General features: G+C 38.8%; 1 protein-coding gene across 4 annotated transcripts in view; it reads right to left on the bottom strand.

Moving 5' to 3' along the window:
- LOC119795242 (attractin-like protein 1) overlaps nt 1-27732 on the bottom strand; it is a 437403-nt gene that overhangs the window by 208760 nt on the left and 200911 nt on the right. For all 4 annotated transcript variants that reach the window (XM_038303135.1, XM_038303136.1, XM_038303137.1 and 1 more), the window contains 2 exons: nt 15656-15750; nt 14662-14740 (listed from right to left, as the gene is read on the bottom strand). In XM_038303135.1, the coding sequence (XP_038159063.1) occupies nt 14662-14740; nt 15656-15750 (174 nt within the window). The remainder of the gene's footprint in view (nt 1-14661; nt 14741-15655; nt 15751-27732) is intronic.

Here is a 27732-nt window from a genome sequence, read left to right as displayed (position 1 = left end):
CACCATATCCTTTATGCTGTAATGCATTCTTGGTGAACAACTCATAATAGTTTCTGACTACACACACACGTACACACATACCATTCCTTACCCATTGCAGCTGGTCTTCCCCCCTTTTTTCTCCAACCTCTACCAGAGGTAGAGTAATATATACACTCACCGGCCACTTTATTAGGTACCCCATGCTAGTAACGGGTTGGACCCCCTTTTGCCTTCAGAACTGCCTCAATTCTTCATGGCATAGATTCAACAAGGTGCTGGAAGCGTTCAACAGGGAGTTTGGTCCATATTGACATGATGGCATCACACAGTTGCCGCAGATTTGTCAGCTGCACATCCATGATGCGAATCTCCCGTTCCACCACATCCCAAAGATGCTCTATTGGATTGAGATCTGGTGACTGTGGAGGCCATTTGAGTACAGTGAACTCATTGTCATGTTCAAGAAACCAGTCTGAGATGATTCCAGCTTTATGACATGGCGCATTATCCTGCTGAAAGTAGCCATCAGAAGTTGGGTACATTGTGGTCATAAAGGGATGGACATGGTCAGCAACAATACTCAGGTAGGCTGTGGCGTTGCAACGATGCTCAGTTGGTACCAAGGGGCCCAAAGAGTGCCAAGAAAATATTCCCCACACTATGACACCACCACCTCCAGCCTGAACTGTTGATACAAGGCAGGATGGATCCATGCTTTCATGTTGTAGACGCCAAATTCTGACCCTACCATCCGAATGTCGCAGCAGAAATCGAGACTCATCAGACCAGGCAACGTTTTTCCAATCTTCTATTGTCCAATTTCGATGAGCTTGTGCAAATTGTAGCCTCAGTTTCCTGTTCTTAGCTGAAAGGAGTGGCACCCGGTGTGGTCTTCTGCTGCTGTAGCCCATCTGCCTCAAAGTTCGACGTACTGTGCGTTCAGAGATGCTCTTCTTCCCACCTTGGTTGTAACGGGTGGTTATTTGAGTCACTGTTGCCCTTCTATCAGCTTGAACCAGTCTGGCCATTCTCCTCTGACCTCTGGCATCAACAAGGCATTTGCGCCCACAGAACTGCCGCTCACTGGATGTTTTTTCTTTTTCGGACCATTCTCTGTAAACCCTAGAGATGGTTGTGCGTGAAAATCCCAGTAGATCAGCAGTTTCTGAAATACTCAGACCAGCCCTTCTGGCACCAACAATCATGCCACGTTCAAAGTCACTCAAATCACCTTTCTTCCCCCTACTGATGCTCCGTTTGAACCGCAGGAGATTGTCTTGACCATGTCTACATGCCTAAATGCACTGAGTTGCCGCCATGTGATTGGCTGCTTAGAAATTAAGTGTTAACGAGCAGTTGGACAGGTGTACCTAATAAAGTGGCCGGTGAGTGTATATTACTCTTGGGAAGTAGTATTTGCCATGTTAATTTGTGATGTTTAAAACAATTTTAAAACATTAAAAAAGTCATAGTTTATTTAAATTTCTTATGTCTGGGTAGGGCTGGGCGATAATTCAATAACGATATATATCAATCGATAGACGTGTGGCGCAATAGAAAAAAAGAGGGTCGATAAAAGTTCCATAAAAAAACGCAGTTTTCCTTCCTTCTCATTGTAGCCTAGCATGTAGGTTTATGCTGGTCACTGCTTCCTCCCAACCAGTCGCAATCGCGGACCCAGGCACGCCGTCACCAAGCGCCGCCCTCTCAAACCACAACACAGAGCACATGAAGCTGTGCAGCAAGGAGAGGCGGAGGAAATTGTTTCAAAGAAGGGTTTTTGTAGTTCGGCAGTCTGGCAGTATTTCGGTCATGGCAAGTCGGACCAAAAACAAACCACAGTCATCTGTAAAATGTGTCGGGAACCAGTGAAAACCAAGTCTGATAACACAACCAACTTTTTTTTTTTTTTTATCATCTCAGCCGCTCACACCCGCAGGAGTACGAGCTGTGTAGGCCCAGACGCGGCTCTCCTCCGAGGAATCTTCGGGGAAAAAAAAAAAATAATAAAAAAAAAAAATATATATATATATATATATATATATATATATATATATATATATATATATATATATATATATACACATCTATATGTGTCTGGGTATTCATACCTTGAAGATATACAACACAGATCTTTAAGCCTAAACATTCAGTTAAGTTTGATAAACAATACAAATATTACAGACCAAAAGCAAAAGTGGATTTGTGAAATTGGATGAATTTTTGACTTTGTAATTGTTTCTGAGATGAGTTCCAATTGTCCAAAGGATGGGGTTAGTTGCAACTGTTATTTTTTATCTTCTTTAAATAAATTTTGTGAAAAATCTGTTCTATACAAGGGCGTAGGTTTGATTTCAACTTTGGTAGGGACACTATTCTTCAGTTTCGTTGGTCCTTTGCAAAAAATATGCATGCTCTTTTTTATGCTTAATGTGAGCTTCAGGGCTCATTAATACAAATCTTATAAGCACTACATGCAATAGATGCTGTTTATCAATATCATCACTCGCTCTGATGAATGTGAAATTAGAACTTTTTCCACTTTGAAAAGGATTGCATTTAAATTTACCTGCGACTAAGACAGTGTCTGTTTCACCAAATATCGTCTATAATGTGTGGATTTATCCTGTGTTTTCTTCTGAAGATAGAGAATTGTGCAGAGGTAAACAGAGGTAAAACCCACTCTTATTTTTTTTTTATCTAATATGCTCTCTCTGGATCATGTAAAATAATACATTCAAGGGACGGCAAATAAATGATTTGTATTTACATGTGCACTGGAACTATAAGAGGAACTGACACTGAGCATTTAAAATATTAATATTAGAAGTTGTACATCTGGGCTGTAGTTACTCTGTGTAGATAATTTCATGTATTTTATCTATGGCTGAAACAATTAATCATATTAACAAATTCTTTAAATAATCGTGAACTAATTTAGTAATTGATTAATCGTTAACTGTAGTATAGGGCCACTAAAATGTGACTTTAGCCGACAGAGCGACCCACTTAGAGCAGGAATTATACCAAGATTGTAAAAAAATATGTAAACATTTTGCATTTAAGAAGTAAAAAAAAAAAGTTTTTATCTGTCAATATTCTCCATCCAGAACTCCTCCAAAGGAAACGTTTCTGTTTCACCTGGTTTCATTTCATAAAGGATCTTCTTTAAGGAGCCTTTGGCTATCTGATTAAAAGATAAAATAAAAGAAATCCTAACGTTGTTAACTTACATTTCTCAAGTTCCACAAATCAAAAAACTCTCTCCTGCTTCTTTACAGAACTCCAATCAGAAGCTTTCGCCTGTTTTAGATAATATTTTTTTTAATTTAGACTAGTTTCGTAGCCCAATATTAATTTATTTTAGCGACTTTTTTTTCGCGCTCCAAGCACCCGCGCGCGCGCACATACAGACTAGAAAACACGCAATCAGAAAGAGAGAAGGCGGAACTTAAGGCAGAATAATCAGAGAGTTAAACCGCGCAGCACAGTTGATGCGCTGCTATGTGAAAGGGACAGGAAAGAGCAGGCAGCTGCAGCTACCAGGCAGAGAAGCTGCGAGAGGAAAAGAAGCGGCTGCTGTATAGTAAATTATAAACATGTTGTTTACATCTAATTATTGGTAGGGACAAATAGGTCCTTCAAAAATTTTGGTAGGGACATGTCCCTATGGTCCCTATGCAAACCTACGCCCATGGTTCTATATAATTATATTTAACCCATTAACTATCAGTTTCTTTCCGATGTGTTTGGCGTTCCAAATTTGCCCTCTCATACTGCCGCCATGAGGTTACTGTTCATCCTTATATATGTTTTGTTACTACCAACACCTGTAGTGTTTGTTACTACCAACGAATCATCATCACCTCAGAGGAGTATATAAGCAGCTGACTGTCATCACCTCTTCGCCAGAGTGTTTGCCTGTTTTGGGAAACCTTCAGATGCTCTGGGATTTTTCGAGTCCTTCCAGCCCTGGAAGAAATTATCTAGAGACGCCAAGAGTTCCACAACTCCTCTCCTCTGAGTTCAGACCACATCAAAGTCTCCAGTTGACCCTCTGCTCCGCTGCTCCTCTGTGCTACCATAAACTTACCTGTCCGCCTTCCAACGTCTCGTCCACCTTCAACCAGCCAAGATGCCAACAACTGGAAACACGTACCACCCTCCGATTCTGGCAGCTAGTTCAAGTACGAACAGAGCATTCAGCCTTCTGCAATTTGCCCATCAACTGTGATCTCACCTCACCACAGAAAGACACAGCAGAAACAATCCATAGAGCTCCTTATCAGCAACAAACTTTAATACAGAAGCATTAGACCACTCTTCAAGAACTGTGTAGCCGACAAGCTGAAACAAATAGTCACATAGCGGAATTGATTTTCTCCGCACTCATTTTCAACAGATTTCCAATCCAGTCAGTGAACCTTTGCAGCCTCCAGCTCTCCAATCTTCAGTCCTGACCAGGTTTTATTGTTCTTCCCATTTGTCATGACTCTGAGTTTTCAGTTTTCTGTCATTAGTTGTTCTGTGTTGTTCTTTGATTTATTTTCCCTAATATTCAAACATTCTTTAGTTTGTCTATATTGCCCCCTTGTGCTTGTTTTCTTTCTTCTTGGATTCCCTCTTTCCAGTTCCACCCACACCTGCTCCTTATTCAGCCCATTAGTCCATCCTTTGTTCTGTTCTCCTTAAATACTCCACCTCTGCAGTTACTCAGTGCTGGTTCCTTGTCATTGCTGTACTTGTCCTCTAAGCTCGTCTCTCCCTAGCTCCTCAGGCTAATTTTCTCCTGATGTCTCCATAGTTTTTGGTTTGTTTAACATTTTAGTTGGATTTCTGGAGTGCTACCGCTGTTTCCTGTGTTCTTCAATTAAATCTGTCAGAACTCAACTCAACTTCACTCGTCTCTGTTTCTGGGTCCTCAAGCAACCTCACCACCCAATGTTGACACCGGGTTTTCCGACTGCCAGCTGCCAAATCCACCCAGGTTTGATGGAGATCCTATTCAGTTTTATCATTCTCCCAGTAGATTTATCCAAGACTCCTCTAAGATCTCCTAGATTATTGCACATTTATCTAATCGCGCTTTGGATTGGGCCAAGGTTAAATTCTCTTCGTCCACTGAATACAATTGCACTTTTGAGGACTTCATAACTGAATTTAAACAAGCATTCTACCAGTTTACTGATAACTTTGGAGGACTTAAACTGTCTGTTCGACTGGATAATAATAATCGAGCCTGAGATAAAGAAAGAAATACGAGAAATCCTCAACCCAGATCATGCCCAGACTCCAGCCGTACAAGTCCAGCTGAGTCCTCGCAGAGCCTTTCCTGCCCTGAACCCATGCAGGTTAGTCTCTAGAAGAGACAGCGCAGAATGCGATCTAATCTTTGTCTCTACTGTGGTGAGGCTGGGCACTTTCTCTCCCTCTGTCCTATGCTGTTAAAAGCCAAGGTCCTCCAGTGAAGGTGAGGGAGCTGGCGGACCAAAAAATAATCATTAATTCACCTCGTCTACAGTTGCCCGCTTCTCTCCTTGTTAGTAATCAGTCCATTTCCCTGTCTGGCTTACTTGATTCCGGTTATGAGCGTAACTTGTTGGATTCTTGTTTCATGCAGCAGATGGTTATTAAGACCATTCCGCTTCATGCTCCCCTTTGTGTTTCTGCTCTTGATGGCAAGAGGCTGCTGCAGATTACTCATCAGACCCAACCCGTACAACAGGCAATTCCAATGAATTTGTTTCATTTTACGTTTTCCCTACTGCTAGTTCCCCGCTCATCCTGGGGTTTGAGTGGTTACAATTACACAACCCCAATATCAATTGGCCCAACAGACACATAGACTCTTGGCAGTGATGGGCAGTAGCGCCGCTACATGTAGCGAAGCTATTAGTTTAACTACATTTTCCAGTAGCTTGACCGTAGCGTCGCTGCTTTATTTATCAAGTAACTTTCCAGTAGTGACGTTATTATTTTTATCAAGTAGCGACGTAGCGTCCACAAACGCTACAAAATCCAGGGCATAACTAAGAAACTAAACCAGGTTTCCTATTTTTTAAAACAAAAATCGGAGTTATTCGTTGGACATTCACGCATGAGCCTCTATTCTGCCTCTCCTGTCTGTATCTACGAACCATGCGCATGCGTACTGCAGTGGAACTCAATGAATGACACCCACAGACACACGCACACAGGATGGAGGAGGAGACAGGAGCAGAGCGAGAAGAGCAGCCAACTGTCGCTACCTTATCTTCAGATATTATGAAACTTGTTGAATCCTCTGATAAAAAGTACGTGTTCAGATGTTTTAAGGCTTATTGGCACAGATAAGATTTTTTATGTATGGAGGAACAGCTCTCCCATGTATAAAAATAAATACATGCTCAATAAATAAATAAGCATTCAATTAATTACCCCCCAAAATACAATGAATAAATATGTAGGTAGAAATTAAATTATACAGTGAGACATAAATGTATATATATATCTCTTAATTAGCTTCTTTATTTTTTCACCATCTTTTGTAAACAGATTGTTTCTTGAAACTGATTCAAGAAACAATTTGTTTCTTGAATCGACTGTTTAATTGAGGTCTAAGGAAGTTTTCTCTAAGGGAGACCCTAAAGAAATAAGATGCCTTTTGTAGGGTTTTGTTTTCCCTAGAGATGTCCATTGAATGCAAACTCATAGCCATGTCTCCATGTGTAGAACACTACACAGTACCTTTCATTTGGTTCTAATAACAGCAGATTGTTTACTAGTTTGTCTACTAGTAATTACTTCAGTTTTTATTTTAATATGCTGACCATAAAGCAATGTTTACACTGTGTTATGCCATTGGCTGATCTTTAATAAATGTTTTAACTAGTGTATCAGACTCATTTTGAATTGATATTAGGTTGTTACAACGTTAAGTAGCTTCTGATGTAGTTAAGCTACTGTTAACACATTAGTGTAACTTAGCTTGCTATAATTCTTTAGGTGGTAGCTTTGGTGTAGTGAAGCTTAATTTATTGTTGAGTAACTGATAGCTTAGCTCACTACACTGGACAAGTAGCTTGCCCAACACTGACTCTTGGTGAGTAACCTACCACTCATCTTGTCTCTACGCTCTGCAGTTCTGCCAGGCTCTCAACCAGCAGAAAGCCATGAGGCTAACCCACCTGATCTCTCCTCTGTACCTGAAGATTATCATGATTTGGCACAGGTATTCAGTAAAACTAAAGCTCTGTCTCTGCCTCCCCACAGACCATATGATTGCACCATAGACCTGTTACTCGGAGCTCCACTACCCAATAGTCGACTTTACAACATCTCTAAATCCGAAGGAGAGACCATGGAAAGATACATACATGAGTCTTTAGCGGCAGGCATTATTCGATCCTCCTCTTCCCCTCTAGGGGCAGGTTTTTTTTGTTGGAAAGAAGTACGGCTCTTTAAGACCATGCATCGACTGGCAAAAGTCAGTTTTATCTCTCTGTCTAATAACAGTTTCAAATGGAAATGAGCATTTTCTCAGTAAAACTGCACAAAAATAAATGTTAGCAAACCTCTAGTCTCTAAAATGTTTTTTTATGTCATATCAAAAGTGTTCACAGCCCCAGTGAAGAAAACCAATGAGGATTTTAATTATCTATGGAGTAACTTAAAGCTCAAGCAGGCAAATGAATGTCCATAGTCAACGTATTTCCATGACACCTGACAGTAATTCAGAGCAAGCTTATAAATTTCTCACTGAGCTGAAGTAGTCAGGTTTCAGAATCCCTCAAAGCATTATCAGCAGTTCGCTGTTAATGGCTCAGTTTTTCAGAGGCTTTAAATAAAATACTTCCACCTCCTGCTTTATCAGGACCATTAAACACTCTATAATGGACACACGCACAAACTGAGGAGGCTAGGCCCCAAAGACACTCCATGTTACTGCTCCCTTCTTCTATCTTAATTGAAATCAGAGGGGAAAATGCATAAAATGCCCCAATGGAGAGAATTCAAAGCAGCTGTGATTTGTTTTATTAAAACTCCAGGAGGCGAGCAGAAAGATGATCTGACAATTTTCCCTTCAGGAAAATGGCTGAGAACCACCCATCAGTGAGACAGCAGTAGTTTAACAGGATCACAGTGTTAGAGCCATGCTTAACAACTAAAGGTTCATCACTTCAATCTATTTACAGTAAATATAACACTTTACTGTGAATTTTATAATAACAACTTTGGTTTGAGTGTTGCGGAGGGAGAGTGCTAAATACTTAAGAGTTTTTAAATATTTTAATTCCTCAGTGTAGCAGTTTTAGCTTGAATTAGTTTACAATTGATGTTTTCAATAAGTAATTGTGGCTGCAAGACATTTGAAATCATCAAGGTCTTTCTTAATAATGTTTGCTAGAAGCTACATCCAAGACTGAACTGAATCGAATTAAATTTCTAGCAGTAGAATAACCCAGAGTTTAAACAAAAACTCCAGGCTCCAATCTTGACCAAAGCTTTCAAATATTCTCCACTTGTGTTTCAAAAGTGACAGAAACCCGATGTTTGCATCACATTTACTGTGCAAAACGGTGAATAGAGTTTTAAAACAATTAAAAGTGAAAAGATTGTTCACAATAATTGGGAATTTCAAGACATAAGTATTTTCATGCTTTAAAAGAAGCAAGTCAAACTGTTTTTGTTGCTCCCTTCAATTTACTAAAAACAACAGGGGTAGAATTTGTTGAACACCTGCTTTTAGCCACAGTAAACATGTTATTAAAACAGGAATTTCCATAAGAACTGAAAAAAAATGCAAAAGGCATTTTGTAGAAGGACAAACATTAACAGAATGTGCTGCCTGAGAACAGTGGTGTCAAAAGTACACACATTTGTTACTTAAGTAGAAGTATAGATACTGCAGCTTAAAAACACTCTGGTAAAAGTTGAAGTATCAACTTGATCTCTTTACTCAACTAAAAGTGAAAAAGTATGCGCTCCAAAAACTACTTAAAGTATAAAAGTATAAAGTAAAGTCATTTTTCAACTATTTCTAAAAATTCTCTGAGATAGGGCCAAGGATGAGGGAGGTCTTGTTGGTCTCCGTCTCCCGATACACTCTTGCCTGTGTCCGACCTTTCAGACATTTAGACATGTTTTCTGAATCCCACATTGTAGCATGGCATAGACAATTCATGTTTGCAGTTTGAAGAACACCTGCTTGCTCCTGATGATTTCCTTTAACTAACCAATGAGTGTTTGCGTTATACGACTCATCCAATTACACTAGTTTTCACTAGATGTGGATGGAGCCAATGATCTGCATTGGATGGAGCACATGACGGGAAATATATATTTAGAAACATTAAACTACGGGTAACTAATAAAAAATCAGTGGGGTCCGAATAAAGAAAATCAACCAGTAAATGTCAGGAGACATTTTTAATGATCTGTTACTTTAAACAGAATTTAACACTCACATAAAATGACGTATTTATGCATTCATGTTACATTGAATTAAAAAAAAAGATGAAAAAATAAAAATAGAAATTGCCAAATATTGCATCCTGTTCTATCTGAGAGGAGTTTACACTTGTATGACTGTATTCCTGTATATCCATCACTAGTTAAAGGACAAAATTCAGCAAATGCAAATTCTGCCCTGTAAAACAATGACAGCGCAATTGTCGCTGTTCGATCCGAAGCCTCATTTGGAGCTTTTAAACAGGCTTTTGAAAAACTTTGATAATTTGCTGCTGTAATATTATAGATTTTTTAGAATAAAAAGCTAGCAGATGTGCATAATCAAAAAATAACAGAAACACAATTATAGAGCATTCAGTATTATAAGAAAGCCCACACTGTTTCTGAATAAATACATTATTATATGAGTTCTGTTCCGTTTTTGTCTCTTTCCTTGTAAGTCTGAAATGTCCCATGCTCCTAAATGCACCATAGCTGTCTGACGCTCGCGAATGCATCACAATGGTCTGTGTAGATGCGCGTTTGATTTTCAGCTGAAGACAAAGCTCTGCAGTTTTAAAACCCACGTCGGCTAATCACTGATAATTGTTGTGTGTGAATAACAAGAGACTACAACAAATACATCAGCTTTACCTCGGACAAAATCTTTGGATTTAATGTTGTTCATAACATCGCAGTCCGCTAATCCGTGACCTGTGCTTTAATCCGAAGCCAAGAGTAACGAGTAACGTTTGTTTTAAAAATGTAAGGAATAGAAAGTAAGGATACTTGTGTGAAAATGTAATGAGTAGAAGTCAAAAGTAGGAGGAAAAATATGTAATGGAGTAAAGTATATATACCTAAAAAGTGTACTTAAGTACAGTAACGAAGTATTTGTACTTCGTTACTTGACACCTGTGCCTGAGAAAAACCAAGTGACTTCTGTAGGAATACGACGAAATATGTCAACTATAACCCAATGCGTGCACATAATACATGTGTTAGAAAGAAAAAAAAAAAAAAAACAGAATGGAGCAATTTACAAGTGAGATGAAATAAATTTCTCTACATTTTACCACCAAAAATGCGGAACAGTAAAGCAACAGGAGAGTTCATATGTCGATTCTACATAAAACATTTTATGAAAAATGTTGGTCGTTTTAATTTAAAGTAAGTAATGTGGAGTTAAGAAGCTGAGGCAGAGGCCTTTCTTTCAAGAGCAAAGGTTCAGTTTTATTTAACATCCTCAGATGGAAAGATAGAGCTCTGACTGAGGCAAACAGTACATACATTTATACCTTACAAAATCCCCACACACACTCCTGTGGGGGGAACCAACCCACCCCCTGCATAAAGAACTTGAACATTTGGAGGAAAAACAACTTGTGTTCATCAAGCCTGTTCCCTGTTAGGTTAATATATCTTTCACTGGCCAGATGGATCTTCTCAAAACAGCAGTCCTCACCTTCATGCCATGAAGGAAGCTGTGGAACTCATTCTTATCTCTCATGACCTTCATTTGGAGCCTGTGAGGCTAAGAACACACTCTATTGTTGATTTAGAAAATCCTCAATAAAGTACAGTTGGTCAAAAATTCTGCAAACTCTGGTTTCATTTAATAAGAGCCAATGAGGCAGGGATGAGTAAGTTATGCAGGTTTGGTGCTTTGACATAACCTTCAGTCAGAGCTCTACTTCTCAAAGTAACAGTTTTTAAGTCTATGCAAGTCTTTGCCACTGAGCTGGACATCGGTAAAGGGTGTTAAAGTGGTGTGGCTGCTCACACTACGCTGAAATCACAGCCATAAGGGTCATTGCATGGAAAGTGTAAAGATTGGACCTCTGAATTTAACGGTTTTTGATAATAGCCTGTAGAACATGTAACACTTGCAATAGAACATATTTTTCAAGCTCAGACACCATTTTCTGCGAATATTTTAGCACATTATATCCAGGGAACAGAGTTTCCTTTTCCACCCCGTCACAGGACAAAGGTTAACAAATTAAAGGGTAGTTTTAGATAAAAGTAAGACAAACAAAATGTTATTCACTTCAGAAAGTGTCATTTAAAAAAAAAAAAACAATAGTGTGTTCAAAGTGTTTTTTTTATGTTTTTATGTGATGTACAGCTTTAATTCAATATGAAGAACGTTGCCACCTATCACAATGATTCCACCCCTTCAGAGTTTTTAGTGTGACGGGGTGGAAAATCTAAAGCAATATGGCTCAATTTCTGAAAATGTTAAAACCTGATGGTGCCGTTAGCATTGAAGTACAATGAAAAATGAATGATTAATACAAATATAATTTCAAAATTTGATAAATAAATTGTTTCCCCCACTTTTTGTGTGTGACGGGGTGGATATGCTATGGTTAATAGAAAGGATTTTGAAGGAAAAATGTACCAAAAATGTTCTTAAAGAAAAACCAGAACTCACCATTGTTTGGACTTCAAACTCTTAAATGATGTCACTTCATGTTAGTGATGTCACTTCATGTTAGTGATGTCACTTCATGTTAGTGATGCCACTTCTAGGAGGTGTATTGCATTTTGGTGCAAAATAACACTGGTGTGATGGGGTGCAATATGAAATCATCATCATCAATAAAAAAATATGACATTTTAATATAATTAACACATTTCCTATTAAGAGGAAAGTATTTCTAACCATAACAACAAAACATTTTTGAGATTTATTTCATATTTCTTAAGTTTTACATTACACGAATGAGAAAAATTTTCAGAGCGGACATTAGAAAACGATTGCAGTTTAACATAAAAAGTTATAAATGTGCAAAATACATATTTATTATTCAATTTTATTTGACCTCATGCTACCAGCTAAACTTGAATCAATGGCTTTAGACACTTTTTAGTGTATTACTGACAGTTTTATTATGCTTCCTATACCTCTTTGAATGTTATGGACCCAAACTTAACAGTTTTGATGGAATGACCCATAAACACTGAAGCACCCCTTACAAAACAATGGCCAGATTAAAGTGTATTTATACCAGAGAAATCATTTGTTCCGACTGTTCGATCCGGACCAAAAGCAAACTATTTTATTTTCATTCGGTGCAGTTTGTATTCGGTTTGTACTTTTTGCTTTGGCTTTTGACTATTATGGGAGTCCTGCATGCAGCACCTGTTTGACACAAAACCACTGAGTGTCTATAGCAGCTCAGTCAATACAAATTTAGATTTTTTTCATTTGGTGTTTGAGAAAGAGTACTTCAAGCTGAGGGAGATCCATCACTTGTTGGCAGCAAAAGATAGCATAACAAAACGTGACATCTGGGCAGTTGCTCTAACATCTTATGACAAGTTTGAACCCTAGATAAGGTCATTAAATATACAACAAAATTACATTTCACTGACTTTCAAACCATAGCCTGACCCTTATAATTTCAAAGTAGGTATACGGAACTTCGCTTACAGAACGACACACATGGTCTTGATTTGAGTTCATGAAGGCAATTCAGCCTCATGCAGCTGTTTCCAGTTCTGATGGTTGATTAGACCTTTACATAATCAGACTGCAGGTGAGCCAAACTCTGCTGGCTTTCAGACTAAAGAGCTGTTCAGTGTAAAAAAAAAAAAGTGTTTTACTTTCCACGTAAACTAACACACCTGCAGGTTTTAAAATGTCATGCATCTCAGCATCACTGCATGCAGCACCTAGCAAAAATACCACCTTGATCACACAAGTGCTACAAATCAGGAGATGAACACTGTAGTCTGAGTGCGCTGTTATATTAAATTTTTTGTAGACTAAAAAAGTTTAAAGCTTCTTTGATTTTGATAACATTTCATTTTATAATTATTTTTTTTCCATGTTCTCTTTTCAGTTAGGCAGGTCAATTATTCAATACAGTATCATATAAGGATTCCTGTCTGTGAAGCTGCTGTGTCCAGATGTCTCCCATGATGCACTTCCCACTCCCTCTGCTACACTGACCTCTAGTCTGAGCAGTTACACCTGCCAGGGTTGCAGTTACTGAGGGTTGCTGGACCTGGGAGGAGCACTACATATTCTTGGATCTCCCGGTAGGTAACTGCCAGATTCTTGAAAACCATTTGTGTGAGAAAAGCAACGAGCAAGTCTTGTTTTGACCTTCTGATCACAACCTGTCTCCTTCATGTTTCTCCGGCCTGCCTTGCCACTGTCGGATGTTCCTGTTGCTTTTTGATCTCTGGACATCGACCTCCTGTCTTTCTCAAAACCAAGTCTGTTCACCTCTCCCCCTGTCTGGATCAGTCTGTCAATCTCGTATAACCCCAGACTGGACCTTCAATCTGCCTCCTGAGAAGCCTCTGCTCAGTTACTGTACCTCCTGTTCAAGCCAGGTGACAGGCACAAATTTATATAAATAAGACTGCAGCATTGTCTACATATGCCGTAGTTTTTGGTTATAACAAAACAAGGAAAACATGTATTTTAACAACTATGAAGATAGATGTGTTTCTTTAACATTCAGTTAAAAAACATCACTTCAATCAAAAAAACTTTTCAATCTAAGAAAAAAAGTATTTTGAATGCAAAAATATATTTGAGACTCAAACAAATATATTTGAACACTGCTTTTCTTTGATTGAAAATGTTTTATTTGATAGAAGTCCAGTCTTTTTTGTATAAGGCAACTTTTTAAATTGAAGTAACATTGTTTTTTGATTGGGACATTTGTGTCTTTATTATTCAATCAAAAAAGTTGCTTCAAACATACAAACAACAGAATCAGGTCTGGACACTGGCTAGGCAATGCAAGAACCTAGATCTGCTTCTTCCAGAGCCGCTCCTTGGTAATCCTGGCTGTGCGCTTCAGGTCATTATGATGCTGGAAGACCCAGCCTCCACCCATCTTGATCTCTAACTGCTGAGGGAAGGAGGTTATTCCCCAGAATCTCCCAATACATGGCCACAGTCATTCTCTCCTCAATAAAGTGCAGTCCCATGTGCAGAAAAACACCCCCAAAGCATGATGCTACCACCCCCATGCTTCAGAGTAGGGATGGTGTTCTTGGGTTCTCATCATTCTTCTTCCTCCAAACACAGTTGGTGGAATTATGACCAAACATTTTCATTTTGGTCTCATCTAACCACATGACTTTCTCTCACAATATATTTGGGGGATTAAAAATATCTGATAGAAAACATTTTAATAAAACCTAGATCACTGCATCAGTAAACAAAATAGAACAAAGAGAACTAGAACAGTATTAAGGCATTGATATAAAAATGCAGTTTACCTGTTGAGCTGAGGGACCAGGTAATGTTGAGGTTGAAGTTGTTTGAGGCATTGATGGACATGTCAAGGTTCTTATTGGCCTGCAGAAAAACATTCAAGGTTTAGTTAACATCTAGAGTAGAATTGGTGTTTCCACATTATATTTAACAAAAGCAAAGTCTGTGTAACTCCTGCTTTCTTTGTGTCTGTAGTGTTATTTTAAGGCTCTTCAAATTTTTAATTGTTAATCATCATTTGGGAAAGAAAAAATTAATTTCTTTCTAATCTTTTGGTATTCTTTAAATTCCTGTATAAATTCTCAGTCATCCGGGTCATGACAGCCACAGAGGCATCTTGACTTCTCCTCAGTTTTTACTGAAACCTTTCCAATAGCAACCATGGGGTCTTTTTCCATTCTGTGGGGTCAAGCCAGAGCAATCTATAGATGAAGTGCTGATGCTTTTACACAGCTGGGTGTCCATCCTACGAAGTTTCAAATCAAAAACCCGCCTGTCCTTCTCCTAGGTTGTTGGAGTCTTCCTCTGCAGAATGAGTTCCAGAAACAAACTGTAGATGCGTGGAAGGACAGGGAAGGATTGTGGTTCCTGAAACTCATTCAGAAGAGGTTACCTTGCAGTCTCATCATGATGGAAATGGCCACAATGATATCAGCTGCCCAGCAGAGAAATGCATGGGTAATTTAATGGTATCTGACTTGGAACGCCTTTAGTAGGATGGACCTGCAGCTGCTCGAAAAAATCAGCAATCCAACTACAGATCTGAAAAAGACTCTTGGATAGGTGTTGAAACTCTTTCAGAAAAAAGGTACAAAGGTCCCGTTTCCTCCGATCTCAGCCTGCTTTCTGCATATTCGTTAAATATAACTTTAACAAAAGATTTTGTCCTAAGCGTTTTTCTTTAAAACTCTGAATGAAAGAGAAGTTCTGCTTGAAGAAATAAGTAACATATATCATGTTTTTTTAAAACTGAAATATGACATAAATAAAGCAGAGTACCTGTTCCGGAGTGGCCATAAAGTTGATGGCGGTATAGTGGCGGTCGTCCTCCTGAAGCAGGCTGAAGGTAAACTGGTAATCAATCAGCAGGTTGTCTAAACAACAGAAACAACAAAACAAACAACACTGGTTTTTTACATGGTTTTTCTTTGCAATACAACAATTGCAAATATAATATCCGCCCTGACGTGTTTCATTAAAATCCTTCACAGAAACAGATTTATGAGAGATAAAAAAAGGTGCTGCTGGCCGCCAGTCAATATTCAATTAGATGACTCAAGCTACAGTGGTCGAGTGTTTGGTAAATTGTCTCAATCTGTAGCAAAAGTAAACAACGTTGGAAGGAGAAGACAGAAGGTGTGCTTTATAAAGCAAACATGAGTAAATTCAGGTGCTTGTTGCTTTCTTATATGAGCGTCTGGAAGAATCAATAAAACATGAGCCAGGCTCTAAATAAACATGTTCTCTGAGTGAGTTTATCACTTCTGAAAGCAGCTACCGATGAATGTCTGGTCCTGCGCGTTTTCAGAGACAATGAGGAGAGTATGAAGAGAATTGTAAGTGGATCAGCCTCTGGATGGACGGCAGAGGCTTCCCTGGGTCACCTTGTTCTCCGGCTGAACAGGGAAGAGGAAGGAAAGAGCAGCGAGGACAAGGCTAGAGGAGGAGCATCAAGATTAAACAATCTACAGCTGTGTGGCTACAAGAGGGTAACGGCAGAAAAAATGACTTTATCTCTTCTCTGTTAATCAGCATGACTAGCATCCCTTCAGGTGGGTTGTGCAAATGTGTACACATTAAAAAGCAGAACAGACTCAAGCTGACAGCACCTTTTATTTTTAGCTTCAACAGAAGTTTATGTCTTCAAACTATCTTTTACGGCTTCTTGAATGCTGGTTTTAGCACAGAGATTTAACCTAAGATCGCCATAAGTTTCTCTGCAGCATCACTGCAGACAGTGATCAAAGTCTGACAATGATTATTAATGCATATAGGCTCCCAAAAGTTACATTTGCTGGTAAAAACTGTGGAAGATAAGTTTATGTGCTCATTAAAATTGAATTTTATAAGCAGTTAAGTACTGCTCAGTTACTTTTTATGTATAAGAGTTAAATATAAAAAGAGGTAAATTAGGTTTTATATCAAACTTATAAATAAAATTTTATACCCAGGGGTGGATTTTGGAGGGTTTTATTTCCACAGAGAGATTTGTGGGGAGATGAAAAAAAGTACTAATGTAAAATGTATGGATGGAAGCCTGTGCTGTACATTTACACCTATCATACGGCCATGAGGCAATTATTTAAGAAAACGCCCCAATAATAATTTTCATATTGCATTATCCAGATTCCTCGCTTACCTCAGCATTCTAGATGCTTGAAATTCAAACTAAAAGTCACACCATTACTTACTTTGCAAAACATTTTTTCAAATTACTATGTGATCCCAAATTAGTAGAACCAACACAACAAAGATAAGGCTTTTTATGCCTAGTTTAAAACAGACTTTTATTAATTCTACCCTAATAAAAGTTCAATAAAAATACAATAATTGAAGGATTGAGTGCATTATCTGCACCACATTTAACGTCATTTAAGATGAGTCAAACGCCTCATCTTTTGTAGTTGTGCTCACAACAGTCAGATGTGGTCAAGAGTATTTTGATGCCGTATATGCAAATGAGTTGATGTTCCTGACACGCTTTTTAAATCTCTTGTGTACAATGGCAGAAACAATCAAGAGTAATCAGACCCACACAGTCAAAACATGTAGCAGGACAATTTAATGCCCCTTCATGCACGTGCACCGTTAATTTTAACATATTTTTATTGTAACCTGCTACACTTTGAATTGCACCATAAAGTATACGTGTATAGGTCACGTTTGGTGGAAGTTTGTAGAGGAACCAAATGCAGAGATGGAAGCAGAGATGATTTCTTGTAGGTTTAACAATGAACTTAGAATCCAAACCAAGGAGACAGAATCCAGCAAAGACGAACTGCACAGGAGGTATATATATATATATATATATATATATATATATATATATATATAGGAGGGAAAAAAAACGATGAATGGGCTACTCAGTTCATAGGGAGCAGGTAGGAACAACTAAAAAGGAGCTCAGGGGAAAGAAAAGGGTCACTATGGGCAACAAAGAATTACCAGGGAATCTAACTGTAACTAGCAATAAAACTGACTACAACTAGACCAAAGAATAAATAATACCAAAAAGCTGAAAAGAGATATCTGAAAGAAACAAGGGAGAGAAAAACTTCATTCATAAATTATATGAATCTTGAGGAACCAAAAGTGCAGAAAGGTTTCAGGGATTTCACCATTGTTTGTGTTGTATATATATATATATATATATGTTTAATTTTTCTTTCGATGATTTGATGCTCTCAGGAAATATTTTTGTAGTCAAAAATTTTTTTAAAAAAATTAATTAAATACAAAATTGTAAAAATATTTGCAGATGCTCGGCATCCTGCAACACTTCATAATACTGCCTTTGCCACAAAGAAAAACTTTGCAATTACTTTTTAAGCTTTTCCTGCAATAACTTAGAATAACTAGTAATTGAACTTTATTGATATTACACTGGAGAAATTTACCTGTGCATATAACCCATCCCCTTGGGGAGCAGTGGGCTGCCATTGTGCGGCGCCTGGGGAGCAGTGTGGGGTTAAGGGTTTTGCTCAGGGACCCAGAGTGCAGCCTGTGGGCATTAAACCGGGTACCTGCAACCTTCCTGAGAGCACAAGCTGCTCTCACCACTAGGCCAACACTCCCCTATGAAATCACTATTTAATACACAGTGCAATAACCCTGTCTAATAATCATGTTAAATAAGAGACTTCAGCTGTTTTATATATATATATATATATATATATATATATATATATATATATATATATATATATATATATATATATGTGTGTGTGTGTCTGTGAGTGGAAACAATGTATATACTGTATATACCCCATGCTCCTATTCCTCCTTTTGACATCTTCCTTCTTTTTAACAATTGAGCAGATGTTACAAGTGCATTTCTCCACTGTGAGATAAATAAAATCCATCAATTAATCAATTTAATAATAAATGTATCAATTTAATTTTTAATGGTTAACCGAGAAATGTGTCAAACAATAAAACTGCACATTACTGTAGGTAAGACCATAACATATGGTTTTTAATTGATTAATGAAATGAGGCACAGCTTTCTAAAACTTTGTTCTTCCCCATGTTGATGATGGCGCTCTGAAGTTTGTGTATCCCTCAGTCAGAATCCATGGAGCCCTGATTAGAAAAGTAGCTCCTGTTCTGCAGCTGCTTTCCAGCTTTCAATGGCTGAACTCTGAGACATCGCAGAGCTTTTCCGCTTACAGAGCAGAAATAACAACTCTGTCACACTGCGGGGAGAGATGTTGTATCATCGGCCACCTTCTCTTTAGCTGTACAATCCCGGGGCATCACCGAGACAAAAGCAAATTATGTTTGACAAACAGTCTTGTTTTGTTCAGCATTCATGAAAACTTGGCCTGAACAGCAGATACAGGTGCTGGTCATAAAATTAGAATATCATGAAAAAGTAGATTGATTTCAGTAATTCCATTTAAAAAGTGAAACTTGTATATTATATTCATACATTACATACAAACTCATATATTTCAGATGTTTATTTTGTTTAATTTTGATGATTACAAATGACAACAAATGAAAATCTCAAATTCATCATATCAGAAAATTAGAATATTGTGAAAAGGTTCAAAATTGATGGCCCCTGGTGCCACACTCTAATCAGCTAATTAACTCAAACCACCTGCAAAAGCCTTTAAATGGTCTTTCAGTCTAGTTCTATAGGCTACACAATCATGGGGAAGACTGCTGACTTGACAGTTGTCCAAAAGACGACCATCGACACCTTGCACAAGGAGGGCAAGACACAAAAGGTCATCGCTAAAGAGGCTGGCTGTTCACAGAGCTCAGTGTCCAAGCACATTAATAGAGAGGCGAAGGGAAGGAAAAGATGTGGTCGAAAAAAGTGTACAAGCAAGAGAGATAACCGCACCCTGGAGAGGATTGTGAAACAAAACCCATTCAAAAATGTGGGGGAGATTCACAAAGAGTGGACTGCAGCTGGAGTGAGTGCTTCAAGAACCACCACACACAGACGTATGAAAGACATGGGTTTCTGCTGTCGCATTCCTTGTGTCAAGCCACTCTTGAACCACAGACAGCGTCAGAAGCGTCTTGCCTGGGCTAAAGAGAAACAGGACTGGTGAGTGGTCCAAAGTCATGTTCTCTGATGAAAGTAAATTTTGCATTTCCTTTGGAAATCAAGGTCCCAGAGTCTGGAGGAAAAGAAGAGAGGCACTTCATCCACGTTGCTTGAAGTCCAGTGTAAAGTTTCCACAGTCAGTGATGGTTTGGGGTGCCATGTCATCTGCTGGTGTTGGTCCATTGTGTTTTCTGAGGTCCAGGGTCAACGCAGCCACATACCAGGAAGTTTTAGAGCACTTCATGCTTCCTGCAGCTGACCAACTTTTTGGAGATGCAGATTTCATTTTCCAACAGGACTTGGCACCTGCACACAGTGCCAAAGCTACCAGTACCTGGTTGAAGGACCATGGTATCCCTGTTCTTAATTGGCCAGCAAACTCTCCTGACCTTAACCCCATAGAAAATCTATGGGGTATTGTGAAGAAGAAGATGCAATACACCAGACCCAACAATTCAGAAGAGCTAAAAGCCACTATTAGAGCAACCTGGGCTATCATAACACCTGAGCAGTGCCACAGACTGATCGACTCCATGCCACGCCGCATTGCTGCAGTAATACAGGCCAAAGGAGGCCCAACTAAATACTGAGTGCTGTACATGCTCATACTTTTCATGTTCATACTTTTCAGTTGGCCAACATTTCTATAAATCCTTTGTTTTTATTGGTCTTCAGTAATATTCTAATTTTCTGATATGATGAATTTGAGATTTTCATTTGTTGTCATTTGTAATCATCAAAATTAAACAAAATAAACATCTGAAATATATGAGTTTGTATGTAATGTATGAATATAATATACAAGTTTCACTTTTTAAATGGAATTACTGAAATCAATCTACTTTTTCATGATATTCTAATTTTATGACCAGCACCTGTATGATCAGATCAAAGAGGATGCTTTCTTCTTTCCCCTTCCTCTTCAAGGCAGGCAGTCTCTGATGCTGCTCATTTGTTTATCCCATAAGGGTCTGCGCAGCAGCACCAGAGCATGTAGGTTTTTACTTGTCAAGGGAAAAACAGCTTGGAGATTGTGTGCGTATGTGTGAGTGCCTTCTAGTGCATCCAGTGTCTTGCACTACTTTCTTGAATATATTACGGTCCTGTGTATTTTTGACCATACAGGTGGGCTTTTCTCCTCACTGGTAATTCATAAAATATACATCTAACATAAAAAAATCACATGCACAGAGATCCCTCTGTGAATTCAAGGCAATTAGGATCATGAGCATGCAGCAGATTTAAAAGTCCTAAGCTAAATAGGAATCCCATCTGAGCTGTTTTACTTAGGAAATTGCATATAAAAATATGAGCTCCAGATAACTCATATGAAGGTTTTACTGAATGTTTTTTAAAGTCCCTAGAGGAGCTCAAAGTGAAAAAGCAGGTGTCAGTTATCCAGTTTCCTTCATTTGTAAGCTGGAGTGACCTCGGAGAACCAGAAGGACCTGAAGAAGAGCGAGAATCCTCCATCCAGAGAGCATCATCTGATAGAGATATCTACTCTAAACAGCAGCTGACAAACAGGCGTGGAATCCCTGACGATGTCATTTTATCAGAAAATCTCGTTGACATTTCATTTAATGCTTGTTGTCAACTCATTATTTCCCATTTGCAACACTTTCCCGAGTGAAGCGCTCACTTCACTGTGCAGCACAGTAATGTTCAAGGACCTGGTGAAAGAAACAAGGACAAAGACAATTTCCCACATGACCGGAGGTCAACATACACTGAAGTTGATAAAAGAGTGAAGATAAGAGAGCTGGATCTATCAGAAAGACATTATTGATTTAAAGGGTCTATATCATTGAAAGTCGGAGTAATTTTCGTGAATGTTACACCCAGAGCAGCAGCCGTTCTATGTGAAGCCGTCATTAACTCCCTCTCAAGGAAACACCTACCTTGATGATGAGAGCGCAATCATTCTACTTAAAGAGTCTCTTTCAGCACTTGATCTCCACAATGACAGAAACTTTTCAAATTGAGTTTTTCTGCTCTAAAAGTTTTTTTTTTTGCCTTATTCACCAGAAGAGGGCAGCACCCATACAGGAGGAGGGTGGAGTGGCAGTGAAGACAGGAGCCTTTTTTTCCAGGTTAGGGGTTGGGTGCTGGGCTCCAGCTGATGGACATTTTTTAAATAATGACCTTTGAACCTGTTATACCGTACTTTTTACTATACTTACGCAATGAAAATCAATATTGAGCAACAATATTTATCATAACAATAGCCAACTATGTTCATAGGGTCTTAGTCCGTATGGGATGGGGGGAAATCCGCATTTTTTGTACGTTTTTGCGCAAGACTGTCCAAATACAGTTTGTCTTACAATTTAAAAGTTAAAAACTAACGCTAATATTATTAAATGTTCAGTCCTTTGTGAAAATATGAATGTCTGATCTTTCAAAAATTGTAAATTAAAGCAAAACACTTAAAATAAACCTTTTAAACAAAAACAAAATTGAATTTTTCTTTTTTAAGACAAAGTTTGCAAAGTCTACCAGCTACTGCAGTAGCTCCTCCTACCCCCTTTGGAGTGTGATGGCCCTGCAGAAAGTTTTGCCCGCCTCCCCATTTGCTGTTGCTGTGTCTTTTAGGGTTTTCTTTCCTCAACAATCCATTTCTAGTTAACCCACATTAACCTGACAACAGCCAGATGCATGTCTTGCTCCGCCCAGCTCCACTGACATACATCTGGGAACCCGCTCATTGAAAGTGATTTCCCCAACCGAATTTATGGTCTGTCCAATCAGGACGCAGGGTGGGTGTGTCCTGGAGTGGAGAAGCGACCGTGAGATTCCAACAACAATGGCGGCTCGCATTGAGGAAGCAAGCGTTAGCATTGATGCTGCTATTTCTTCTGTGTTGTCCAATCTATCTGATATTGTTTAATTAAAAGAACATCAGAGAACAGCTTTGAAGGCTTTTGTTGGTGGAAACGATGTTTTCGCCCTTCTCCCGACCGGATTTGACAAGAGCTTGATCTACCAAATGGCTCCTCCTCTCATAGCGTCACGGGTTAGCTTCGGTGTGAGTGGTTGAAATAGCACGTCATTAAAGATGACAGACAAGTGGCTTATCCAATCATATGCAAGGAGTTTTGATAAGGCCCAGCCTTCAGTAAAGGCAATTCCTATGGCGGGTTCCCAGATGTATGTGAGTGGAGCTAGGCGGAGTGAGACATGCATCTGGCTGTTGTCAGGTTAAACCCACATCATCTCAATGTAAAAACACCAGAATGCCTTTTTCCCACACTCTGAAAAGGACGGCTGAGACTCGGAGGACACACACTGGGACAAGTCTTTTACTGTAATCACAGTGTTGAAGATCAAATGTCAATGTGATGTCACATCCCTGCGGTAGAGATTGCTTGAGCAGCCGACTACCATTCAACCTCCATTTGCCAGCGGCTTTCCAGCCTCAATAGGGGAGTGATTCACCGGTTTTCAGCTGAAGCTACATACGTAGCCACCAATTCTTCTCCGGAGAGGAGCGCTTGCTGGCCGAATCAGACTACATTTTGCCTACGATTCAGGAGAGCTGAACGTAGTTTCTTGTTTTTCCCGAGTTTCAAAACTAGTTGAACGCAATGTTTTTTTTAACCCACCTGCTGAAGCAGATGAGAAAGCTATCTAGTTCTTGTTAACCCACATTGCCGCCCGCGGAACAGCCATGCCCGATTGCTGTATGCCGAGGAGCCGCTAGAAAGCTCTGACCCTTGGTGTAGTGGAACTGTGAATTCAGCTGTTGTTGGAGCTGTTTTACAGCCGTCTGAGCCGCTGGTACAAGCTATAAACCGCCACTTTAAAGTGGCGGCCTTTTTCAACCTGTTAGAAGTAACAAAATAAAGCCCTGCAAAGTTTACTTCTGTGGTTTGCATAAGAATAATTCAAGTCTTTCTAAGAACTGCGTCATGGATGAGTAATTATATTTCCTGAACCAAGTTGAACTCCTGGACTGAGAGAAACCAATGGAACTGAGCCAGCTGGGTTTGCCAGCTGCTGCCAGCTGAACTAACCCACTGGTTCCAGTATCACAACATTTTGGTGCCTTCATTGTTTTGATTGCATTTAACATCTGCTAGTAATTTAAAGGACACTTTGAATGCATTAAGCCTTAAAATTAACATTCATCAGGCTCTGAAAACCCCTTTTTTTTGCTTGCTTTTATTTACTTGTTCTTATTTTCAGTAGTATTTCTACATAAGTTAATAGATACAATAATACTTTAAAAACAATTACTAGCTAATAAAGTTCCCAATATGTTCTTTGGTGGTTATTTTATTCAGTGAACGATTTATCACTCAGACCAAATCCCCCTGCCTTTGAATGAACAGAGACAGATTGATTTGGTTGGTGATTAATGACTCTGCTAATAGCCAAAGTCTAAATTACTAAATTGGTGAAGACAAATGGATTTAACAGCTAATCCAGGAATCCAATCTTTATATAAAAGACTAAGAACCATGGTGAGTAAGCAGTTTAAAGTTATAATCATTAATTGGTTTTACCCTCAATTTGCATGACCAATTAATTAACTATAGGGTCCAGTTCTAGTTATTAATATGATCATAATCTGGTCAAATTATAAAACAACACTATTGCTAATGAGGGGGGAAAAATGCCCTGTGGTTTTACTTTAATCTTTGTGTACGATTGTTTTTTTATTTAAGCTGCTACATGTGCTAGCCGCAACAATAGCAGTGAACAGTATCAGCATCCTGTTAACATGTATTTTTTGGCCTTGGAGAAATCATTCATTCACGACACACTGGAGACCTGATAGATTGTTCCTTCATCAATGAATATTAAGACGCGTTTGACAGACAAGGGATTGTAGTTATAATAAATGGCCTTCAGTCCTAAAAGCGGCACAACGCTGACTTTGTTAATACAAAGACTGAAATTTGAGGCGGTTCCAACATTTTCAGAGCATATTTCGTCTCTGATCTTGTTTTTTTTTCTGTCAGAAAAACAAATTTAAAATCTAAGAGAAGTGACAAATTAATTTCTTATGAAATCTCTTCAATCGTGTTTAACATAAATCTGACATGAAAATTCTTTCTTTCTCTGAGTCAGGATCCAATAGTGAATTCAGAGAGATTGTAAGCTCATCCGTCAACACCAGCTCAATTTTCCTTCTGCCTGGTTGAGCTTTTCCAGCAGGCCTGAGGCTGTCAGGCTCTACTGTGTGCAGACTGACTGGCTGTTCAGCTGTCTGTGGGTCTTACCAGTGGAGGCTGTGGACCACGCTGTGGCCGCTGCTAATGAGACAACCCTTGTAGCTGGCTGTTATGGAGTATGACAGTGGTTCATTAAAGTGTTGTCGTGGTGATGCCCACTCATAAATGCTAGCCAGACTGGGGGCAAACTCATTAAACAGCAAAGCTGCCTTTCATCAATTAACTTGTGGTTCAATAGGAAAGCCTTTTACAGAAGCCAAGCAAGTGGATCTCAGCCCCAAAAGGAATGAGTGAAAAACTGGATACTTGGATTTATTAATCCACTCATCAACTGTCATTTCTGTTAGATGCTGCAGCATGAGGGTATAAACCTGGGAGTAGCTAATGACATCAATATTTACTCTGTTTTAATGCTACAGTCACACTAGTCTATAAAGTCTTTAAATTAACTTATAGATCATTAAGCATTATTAGATGCTAATGCTTTTAATGCTTTTAAACCTACCTGAGGAGATTTTATCTGTAATATGTGTCTCCTAAACTTGTTTAAATGATATGCACAACCCTAAACTAATGCTTTGATCGTCTCATTTAGTTTTAATGTTTGCATTTAGTCTTTGGTAGGAAACCCACATATCATTGTTGGTTATTGGCATAATTACTAGATGCACAGGACATATGTAATTGTAAGAACAATGATTGGGAAGGCGCATGCGGCTTTCCAACAACTAGAGAACCTTTGGATTTACAGACAGATCAAGCTTTTACACACCGTTATGAAGACTGTGCTACTCTATGGAGATTAGACCAAGAGAGCCACCATCATGACCAAAAAGATAATCTAGATATTCCTTAGGAGGTTTCTAAGGTAAGTATATCTTATGGCCTAACAGAGCCAGCAACCAAGAATTGTGGCAGCTAACAAAATAGCAGCATGTGGAGAAAGCAATCCTCCAGAGACAATGGTGCTGGATCAGCCAAACTGTCCAGAAAACAGAAAACACTGACCAGGAACCAACAGGCAAAATGGAGGGCCTAGAAAAAACTGGCACCAAAACATGGAGTCAGACACCAAAGAGCCCTGGACATGAGGTGAGCTGGACATTTATAGGATTCAACTTCCCTGTTATGAAATGTGCAGCAATCACTGCTTAAAGAAACCTGATCTACTTGTGTTTGTCAGAACTGTAAAGTCTTCTTTATTGTATTTAGTTGTTGCCACCACCGTGGTCCATGACACTAACATCACAGGCCAAGTCATACTGGCTGGTATTTACTGCACATGCCTCATTTCATTTCACAGAAATCATACGATGTTATGTTTCCTACATCACAGAGTAACAATCTGCCTTTTATTTTTACCTCAGTGTTTAGAGACATTATTGGGAAATTTCATTGTTGCATTTAGGCACACCGGTTTAAAAAAGAGTTGCAAAGAAGTTGTTTTCACTGTTTTATTTTTTAAACATTTTCACTTAGTGAATGTTTGACAGATTTAGCATAAATTAGAGAATTTTTTTCTGCACTCTGCAATAATGTGAGCATATCTTTTTTTGGGGGGGTTTACAGCACTAGTGGATAATTTTTTCAAATGTAGGCTGACAGGAAGGGGGTATGAGAGAGGGAGAGACATGTGGCAAAGGACCAAAGGTTAGACTCAAACCTGAATTGGCTGGACTAAGGTATCCGTACATAGGCTGTGCGAGCTAACCGCTGCGCCACCTACATGCCCCTAATGTGAGCATTTCTAGAAATGTGACAAACTTTCTTGGCAACAACCTTACCTGAATAGATCACTAGGAGCTCAAGTACAAAATGGTTTAATTGAATGTATGTGATAAAAACAAGAATATAGTTATTTTAAATATTTCTTTGTAGGTCAAATCTTGTTTGATTAGTACCGTTTGCAGCCAATCAACTTTGAGCATTTCCTTCCATTAAGTTTGGTTTATCCCAACCTTTAAAGGACCTTTTTTCTGTTCTTTTTTGGATCTCTGACTCACTGCAGATATTTGTAATCATTGTTCCATCTCTCTAAAAAAGCCAGTGATGTTTGTGAAAATGATCTGGCAGTTTAAGCTCTGCAAAGGTTGATTGGAAAGATTGATAAAGGTATGTTTATAAACCTCGTGATTAACCTGGAGGAGGACATGCAGATCAATTTTCACAGCTCCTGCTCATCGTTGTCCTTTATCCTGCCCATGTTGTAAAAAGTTAATACACCAGATTCAAATAAATGAACTATATTCCTAGTTTGTTTTCAAGGCCAGTCAAACCTCCTAATGAGCTAATTCTCTATTTTAGGCATTTTAAGGCAGGCAAGGTTTAAAACATGCAAGAAAGTGGCCCTAAGCAACAAGACAACTCCTGGAATTTTTTTTTGTTTTAAGCATGATTATTTTTTTTTATAAAGATTCAGTTTTAAAACAAACAAACTGAGAAATTAATATCTTTTGGCTGAAGGCCTAATGATCTGCCTCATTTTAAAATACTGAATACAAAAGCTCAGATTTTCCGATTTCAGTATTTGACAATCTTAAGCTCAAAAGACGATGCACATAATGCTCAAAACTTCAAAAATGTGCAGGGCAGGGGTTAAAACACGCCGTAGG

Source organism: Cyprinodon tularosa, unplaced genomic scaffold (assembly GCF_016077235.1).
Source record: "Cyprinodon tularosa strain WSP-4 unplaced genomic scaffold, ASM1607723v1 ctg505, whole genome shotgun sequence".
Taxonomy (NCBI): Eukaryota; Metazoa; Chordata; class Actinopteri; order Cyprinodontiformes; family Cyprinodontidae; genus Cyprinodon; species Cyprinodon tularosa.
Note: the sequence above shows the minus strand (reverse complement) of the source record. Positions and strands in the feature narration are given on the sequence as shown.